The following is an 8,471-nucleotide window of genomic DNA, read 5'->3' as shown; positions in this document are numbered from 1 at the left end:
CCCACTAAAAACTCATCAACCCCAACTTCTCATCCATAATTATTATTATTGAATTCTTACAATTTTATTTGAAAATCGATGTTATAGAATTGATGGCTCGTTTGGTTCGCGGAATAGGCTAGGAATAGAATAACTATTTCTAGCCTATTCTTATTCCTACATTTGGTTGGTCTTTTGGCCGCGGAATAGCTATTCCATGGAATACCTATTCCACAAAAATAAGGAATAGCCATTCTTCAAGTTTTGTAAGGAATAACTAATACTAACACTCTATTTTTGTAATTTACAATCCTACCATCCACTTAAATCCCTATTTTTCTACTTATATAAAGTAGTGACATTAAAAAAATATTCTTTATTTTTGTTGTTTTTCGAGTTTTTATTTATATGAACGTGGATAATTATTTTGCGTTTTTTTTGTGTTTTTACTATTCTCCACCTCTTTTTCCTTTTTACAATTTTTTCGTTTTTCATATTTTTACCGTTTTTCGTTTTTAATATTTTTCGTGTTTTTTCCTTCTTTCATATTTTACATTTTTCTGTTTTTTATATAGTTTTTTAAAATAATATATATTAAATATTTGAATAATTTATAGTAATAATTAAAATTTTAAAATAAATAAAAAATATATTTGAAGATAATGTTATCTTTTAAATAAAAAATTATCTATTCCATTTTATTTTATTCTACCAACCAAACATAAAAATAACTATTCCGAAAGAATATCTATTCTATTCCATTCCGCGTACCAACGGTAACCGAATTCCTTCAGAATGCACTGGGATAATGGTTTCCAAACAAGGAGATAAATTTGTGGTGGGGATGCGGTGGTCAAACCGCCAAAATGGTAAAAAAGTAAATAATTTGAACAATGAAATGAAATTAGGGTGTAATTTACCATTTATATTTATATTTCTATCTTAAATAAAACAAATTACCAATAATTAGCATTCATTGTATATCTCAATAGGTTTTCATAATTTTGAAAAATAAAAGATTCCATATAGTATTTGGTGTCTTCCTTGACAATTTTCAGTACTGTAAATGACCGTTTTCTTCACAAGGAAAGCTGCTACTTCTTCTCTTTTCCCTTCCCCCCCTTGTAATGCTTGAACTGCAAATTTATAGAGAACCCAAACGAAGTGGCGAAAATAGGTAACCAAAAGGAAAACATGTTTTACTCTCACTGTCTTGTATCAAGGAATGGGCCATTAGGTGCTATTTGGATGGCCGCTTACTTCCTCAACAAACTCAACAAGTCACAGGTCACTCAAATTGATATCTCCTCTTCAGTTGGTTCGTTTTCCCTCTTTTTCTCTTCTCATTTTGGGAAAAACTGCAATTTCTCTCATCTCTGTTTTTGGCTTATTAACTTCTTCTTCTTCTAATCTTTTGAAGATTTAAGTTTTTTAATTTCACGAAAGTGAATACCAGAGTTTAGCTAGGAGGTTGTGCAACTTTTCTTTCCATTATTCGGAAAAATGACGTTTTCATGAGTTGTTTCTTGTTTGTTCATGAGTTGTATGATCATATGCTAGTGAACGTGTTCTTTTTATGTGCGAATTGCTTCTAATGTTTTCAACTGCCTTTTTTTTCTACTTTTGACTTTTTTTTTTTTTTGTTTTCTTTTTCCTGTGTAAGAATTTTACTGTTTATTTTCATTTGAAGGAAGTTGATACTTAACCCAAAATCTGAATATTATATTCTAGTTGGTTTGTTGGCTTGAGGTTCTGGCTTTTAATACAAACTCAAGTTTGCTAAATGAAAACTTCATCGGCGAGGAAAAATGGATTTGTAAGGATACTTGATTGCTTTGGAAAAGTAGGCCATCTGGTACTTATAGATTAAACCCATCTACAAATATATTTTTTCTTGTCTTTTTATTAAAATGTTCTATAGAGATCCAGTAAAGGTTCTGTATGATATAGTTGTCTAGTTTATCATGATTCATCCAGAAAAAGAAATCAAATAAGACTTGATTGTGGCTTCCAAGTGATATTTCTATTATTATTTGAATTTTTGGTTACTGTTTAAGTGAATGTGAATGTGAAAATGAAAAAGAACAAAACCACACAAGTGGTATCAGAGATGTCGTGGAATTGGTAGACAATATAAACCTTAATTTTCTAGTAATGACTTTATTAAGGAGATGAGATAGGTTAAAGAGTGATTTCTATACGCTTGCTGTGTTGCTTTTGTGTCACTTCTCATCAAAGGGATTTTTTTTTTTTTTTTGCACTGTGCTACTCTTATATTCTAAGAGTTCCATATGTATTTTCCAGCTATAGTTCTATTGCATCAGGGTAATTTGAATCATGCTGCTAGCATGTACCTTATGTTTAGATTTTACTGTCTTGATATGTATAAGAAGTATTGCCAGTCTACCTTTTGAATCAATAACAAATGACATATGCAGAGAAAATGGCGGGTCTGGGGATCAATTTTTGATTTTGTCAAAAGCTGAATTAATAAATTTACTGTATTACCAAGACTTCATTTGTAGTAGTACATTTTTTCGTTATATTCTAGGAATCTATTGTCCTTGCTTTTTCAATATGGCATAGAAGTTGTACTCTTGAGTTCTGCAATATGTATATAAAGTTGAAAACAAAAATATATTTCAGAATTCTATGTGAAATGGTACTGGAAAATTGACAAATATATATTGTCAGTTCAACTAACGAGTAACAACAACCAACATTTAGAACCCCAAAAGAGCTTAAATCCTAAATCCAGTTGGTTTTCAAATAAATGTGCTATAGCATTTTGCATTTTGAAGAATTGTACTGAGTGTGGTATCAAATGAGGACACAGAAATGCTAATCAAAATATCTTCTTTTCTTTTTATTTGAGCACATAAAGCACTCTCCATTTTTTGTTTTTTAATATTATCCCCTGTATAGTCTATTTTGTTCATCATGCTCTCATTAGTTACAGAAAAATGTTATTTGTTTGGAACAGTAATTGGCTGCATTGAAGCTTATCAGTCATGTTTTGCCTAGAATTGTGATTGTTAGATGACAGTTGCTGAGCTTTTGAAAGTTTTTATTGCTGTCACTAATGTCCTTGATTTTTGCCCAATACAGATAAAATTTTGCAAGATGAAGTTGATGTTGTCACATACAGGGTTCTTGCCTACCTTCTTCTTGGTGTTGTCAGGGTGTTCTCCAAGAAGGTTGAATATCTTTTCAATGACTGCAATAAGGCTTTACTTAAAATCAGGGATTTAATGGTTTCAAATAAAGACAGTACACAGCTGGAAACCCTATGTGCACCTTATTTCTCTATTACCATGCCGGAAAAATTTGAACTTGATGCTTTTGATCTAGAGATCCTTGAAGATGCAATTGGGTAAGTTAATGTAGTTCATAAAGTCGAGTTATTAAGTATTGTACTAGTCATACTAAATATGTGAGCCTCTGTACTACTCTGCAGAGGCCATGTCTTGCCCCATGAAGATATCACCCTTAAAGGTATTAGATTTTTCATCTGATTAACTTTGATATTCTATTTTGAGTGATCATTTTGCATAATTTGGTGTAAATGAAACAGAGAGCAGGCTGGAAACTGAGATCACATTTCTGCAAACTTCAGACAAGGTACCTTTTTTTTATATAGCTGTGCAATTTTGTTATCATAATTGCTTTGTAAGTTTGAAACCATTTCCTTGTTTCATTTCCCCTGATTCTTCTTTTTTCCCCTTTTCTGAAAACATGTTGTGAAAGATTCTATTTAATGAATTGGAAAAAAATGCATTTATTTCTGCCTGGAAAAAGGAAGTTTAACATCCAAACCAATTTTATGCTGTCCTTGCACAAACATTTAATCATAGTAGCAGCCTATGCACCATTACTGTTTGTGAAATGGAGAATCACCACCTAACTGATAATAATAATAAGAATAATAATTGAATCTTCGAATCAAATTCTAAATGCTATAAACAATCCACTTGCATTATAAGTTCGTATCCTGCTATTGATAGAAACAAATAAACAGATATAGAGAAATAGATTGAAATAGCCAAACAAATATATAAAAGAAGATATTTGATTGAAGAACTCAAAGAGCTATTACACTACAAGTGAAAGCTGTCAGAGATATAGTAAAAGCTATTTTTGGGTCTTACCTATGAGCTTAAGCTTTTGAGTCAAATGTCATATTCTTGGGTGTCTTAGCTATCAGCTTAAAATTTCGAGTCAAATGTTTTCTTGACATGGCTTAAGAGTCCTTTAGACCAAGTTATCGATGGCTCAACTCCATTTGTTAATGGAATTTCACAGTCATGGTAAGATGAACTTGTGTTGTACATGCTCCAAGTCCAAGGGGCAGTCGCGTGCGAGGTGTGTCAGATATAATAGGCTTAAGCTATAGGATCAAATGGTTCTTTGACAAAAGCAAATAGAAAGATAGAATGAATTGAGCATAAACTCAATCCCCACAGGAAGGTTAATGTCCGTCTCTACTCACAGTCATGGTTTCTTGACATGGCTTAAGAGTCCTTTAGACCAAGTTATCGATGGCTCAACTCCATTTGTTAATGGAATTTCACAGTCATGGTAAGATGAACTTGTGTTGTACATGCTCCAAGTCCAAGGGGCAGTCGCGTGCGATGTGTGTCAGATATAATAGGCTTAAGCTATAGGATCAAATGGTTCTTTGACAAAAGCAAATAGAAAGATAGAATGAATTGAGCATAAACTCAATCCCCACAGGAAGGTTAATGTCCGTCTCTACTCACAGTGCAGAGCCTAACTCTCAAGAGAACCAAACAACATAATTTTGCGTTTCGCCTCCTCTCCTTACACCTATATATGTAGTAACTAAAGCATATTCTCTCTCCAGTAACTAACTACCTGTACCACGTGTCCCATAATTCCCAGACTGGCATTTATTTCCAGTAGCACATTCTCTGTCATGGTGCCTAAAACTTAGGACGAAGGACGATGTTTCTTCTGCCTGAACAAGTATTATATACTTGGTATATACTTAATTAAATTGATATATATGGTCACGATGCCAATGTTTATATACATGCAGCATCGCTATGAGGAATTTGCTACCTGTCAGGATATTTGCTCTGCATCTCACAATCTGAGTGAAGAGTAAGAACTCTGAGCTCTAGTGCTTCTTCTGCTCTATCAGATATTCCTTCTCTTTCTCTGATTTTTCTTTGTTGCAAGTTTTTGTGTCTGCATGCACTATTGTGGCTGTTTCAGTGTTCTGAATGTTTCTCACTTTTCTTGCTGCAGTGTTCTTGCTTCTCACCAGAGCAGATGTAATGTGGAGATGGGCGCATCCCATGATTTAAGCAACTTAGAAGCAAGCAAGGAGATGCATCAGGGTGATGGGTCATCTCTACATGAACCTGTGGACCATGAAATGTCTTCTATGGTTGAGGAAGAGCCTCTGAACCCTGTTAAACTATATACTGATAAACACCACAGCAAAAAAGAGCATACACAGGTTTTGGAAGTTGTAGGTTTGGACGGAATGCATGAAGAACCAAGTATGCAGGAGCTTTGGGGTAAAAGTATATGTGAAGAAGCACTTTTGAACCTTCAGATCTTCAGCGAGGTTGGGCAAGAAGATGACAACCGTGCTAAGCTATCATGTGAACATCATCAAACTAATGCAGAAGAGCTGGAAGCTGCAAATGAGGCACAATTACTAGTTGAAAATCATCAGATTATTGAAGAAGACTGCAATGGTATAAATGATAAGATCATAGAAGAACACTGTGATGTGACTAACACTGAAGCAAGCATGGAGAAGCTTAGAGACAATAGAGTCTCTCATGAAGAACATAAGGACATGGAATTGTTTAGTATGGTCGAGGAGCCTCCAGAATATGGTGAAATTTTTGATGGAGAGCATCAGAACAACTCAGAGCACGGAAAGTTATTAATGGTTGAGGAGCCTGCAGAAAACACTAGATCATTTGGTGAGAAGCATCAAACTGCAGTACAGCACAAATCATCATTAGATGGGTCTCCTTCAGGAAATATGAAGTTTAAAATCTTCTCAGAAGATCGTTCATTGTCTGTTACTTTAGATACAACTCCTACATCCAAGTTCCCAAATGCTTCAGGTAAAGATGCTTTTAGGGTCTCATCTCATGTAACCTTCTTGAGTTTATTTCTGCAAGTGTTTATGGTATGCATTCTATAAACAAATTGCAATTCCCTGAGATGAAATATTAACAGAACTTAGAAGAATTTCTTATGCTCTTTTTTGTTTCCTGTGTCTATGAAAGAAAGAGAGGAGGTTGACATTGTTCCAGAATATGCTGAAAATGTTTGTGCAGCTCTAATTTTTTCATAAGTGACTACTGATTTATAATTTGAAAGTTTTTTCTTCTCTACATGTAGGTGTTAGTACACCAGAGGTTTTGGGTATTCCTACCCCAGTTGCTAAGGAGGGTCCTCGGGTTCCAAGGAAAAGAAAGTGTCATTTTGATGATGTGATAGTATTTCCTAACAAGTATGTTATCGCTCGTATATGGAAGTTATTGTTGTTTGAATTATTGCTTTGATGATAAGGCAATAACCATACCCAGGTGGTAATTGCATTAGCCATTTCTTTGTTGCCTGAAGTGGGTTGAGTGTTGTCTTTTGGTATACACATCATGCTATTAGGATTAAACCTTAGAATGCTAGCCCTAGTATCATAATTGTAGCTGACAAGATTCATATTCAATTTACAGTGTGATTAGGCGATGCATAGAAGACTCAACTGACTTGGTGTCTAAACGAAGAAAAGCTCCACATACTGCTCTAGATGCTTGGAGAGCCCATCATGTTTCTAGTCTTTCTCATTGTTTCTTGGAACCATTGATTCCCTGTAAGAGTGCGATAATCATGTACAATGTTGTTAAAATTATTTTAATTTTGCCCTGTTTTCTAACCATGTTTTGAACAGGTAGTTCATCAGAGCTCAGATCACTTTTTTGCCAACAGAAATTAAAGATTCCAGCATCACTTGATTCTGAAAACCTTAAAGGAAAGTTTGTATCTGAGTATCCAGATGCTAATAGCTCAGTAGAAAATGTTGAATCTCTGCAGAGGTTAGATGAGTCAAAAGCCTGTAATGATGGTAGATCAGTTGAAAATACGAACTCCTTAGATGAGCCAAACGTGTCAATATCTCTCACTGTCAATAGATTAGTTGAAGCTGTGGAACCTCCAGAGAAAGTAGACGTATCAGGATCTCCTACTGCTGCTAGATCTCTAGAGCAAACAGCAATTGCTCCAGAAACACCTGTTCAGTGTACTAAATCACTGAGGTCTTTTGAAAGCCCTGAAAGACCTGAAGTGTCCGACTTGGATAGAGTGAGACTCGAATCTGAAAGAGAAGAGAAAGACCAGTCTTCTGATAAGCAGCAAGATTCTGATCTCAGTTTCATAAATGAGGTAAGCATTCAGCATGTAAAGCTTCCACCTTACAATGGTGAGATTTTTGCTTGACATATTTTACATCAAAATACCTGCAGAAATGAAAATTCCCTCCCGTTTTTTTTTTCATGGTTTTTCCCCTTTCTTAACCAGGGTACAAAATCAAGTGAAAGAGATAACCAAGACCAGAGTAAGTATTACCTCAATTTAATTTGTACTTGGCTTCAAATTAATGAGCTCATTTTGATTTCATAGAAATGGTGGAGTTCTTATCTCATAAATATTTGATTGCAGATGGTTTGTGTGCAAGAACCAGGTAATTTAATAAGGGTTTGTTTCAATTTTAGCTGCCTAATTCTTATGAAATCAGTCTCTGTTAAGTTTGTTCACTTTGTGTTGTAGACTGGTAATGAAGTACTTGAACAAATATTTTCTGAATCAAAAGAAAAAGAAAGAGGAGGAAGTAGTAAGTTTGATGCCACTTGTGGAAGGAAGAAGCAAGAAAAGAAGTGCAATGCTCTTCTATGAGATACTGGTACATATTATTAAGCATTTCCTTAAGCGAAGTGAATGTTGCCTTTTCTTCTAAATTTGAAGTGCAGTTGTTCATGTATTGATTTCCTAACAGAAGCCATAAATTTGATACTTGCATGGTCTTAGATTTTAGGAGAAGATGATGCAAAAACTAAGTTGTAGTTTTGAAATGTACAGGTTTTGAAAAGCAAAGGATATGTGGATGTGAAACAAGAAAGTGCCTATGAAGAGATCCTTGTCTGGAAATCTTCGTGTTGGGAGGGAGCATGTGATAAAAGTTGGGTGGGTTGAAACTGCCTGCTGGGTGATCCTTCTGTGAATGGAATGGAGTATCTTAATGTTATTTGTATGTATATATAAGTAGGTTTTGCTTGTTTATATAGGTAGGTTTGTAGGACTTTTAAGAAAAATATAAACAGGGAAAGATCCAGCTGTGATGGGTTTTAAGAAAATAGTAAATGAAAGAAAAATAATGCCTTCACTTTTTAATGTTCATTCTATATATCTTCTGTGTTTTTTCACCATCTTAAGTGAAGTCTTGGTAC

At 34.4% G+C, this 8,471-nt stretch overlaps 1 protein-coding gene across 3 annotated transcripts; it reads left to right on the top strand.

Annotated features, from left to right (window-relative positions):
- The first annotated feature begins 990 nt into the window (after positions 1-990).
- Positions 991-8,415, top strand: LOC136233156 (sister chromatid cohesion 1 protein 2). Of its 3 annotated transcripts, none has more exons than XM_066022753.1 (13): positions 991-1,297; positions 3,088-3,352; positions 3,437-3,474; positions 3,554-3,600; positions 5,039-5,103; positions 5,251-6,089; positions 6,370-6,481; positions 6,705-6,841; positions 6,920-7,410; positions 7,546-7,582; positions 7,648-7,708; positions 7,795-7,927; positions 8,104-8,415. In XM_066022753.1, the coding sequence occupies exons 1-13, from the start codon at positions 1,174-1,176 to the stop codon at positions 8,215-8,217; spliced, it is 2,463 nt and encodes an 820-aa protein (XP_065878825.1). In that variant the 5' UTR covers positions 991-1,173; the 3' UTR covers positions 8,218-8,415. The 3 variants fall into 3 exon arrangements, with proteins under 3 accessions (XP_065878825.1, XP_065878827.1, XP_065878828.1); XM_066022755.1 differs by having other exon boundaries at positions 992-1,297; positions 7,687-7,708; XM_066022756.1 differs by lacking the exons at positions 991-1,297; positions 5,039-5,103 and having other exon boundaries at positions 3,215-3,352.
- Positions 8,416-8,471: the final 56 nt, after the last annotated feature.

This window comes from Euphorbia lathyris, chromosome 6, assembly GCF_963576675.1.
Source record: "Euphorbia lathyris chromosome 6, ddEupLath1.1, whole genome shotgun sequence".
Lineage (NCBI taxonomy): Eukaryota > Viridiplantae > Streptophyta > Magnoliopsida > Malpighiales > Euphorbiaceae > Euphorbia > Euphorbia lathyris.
The sequence above is the reverse complement of the archived record's forward strand: the minus strand, read 5'-3'. Positions and strand labels throughout refer to the sequence as shown.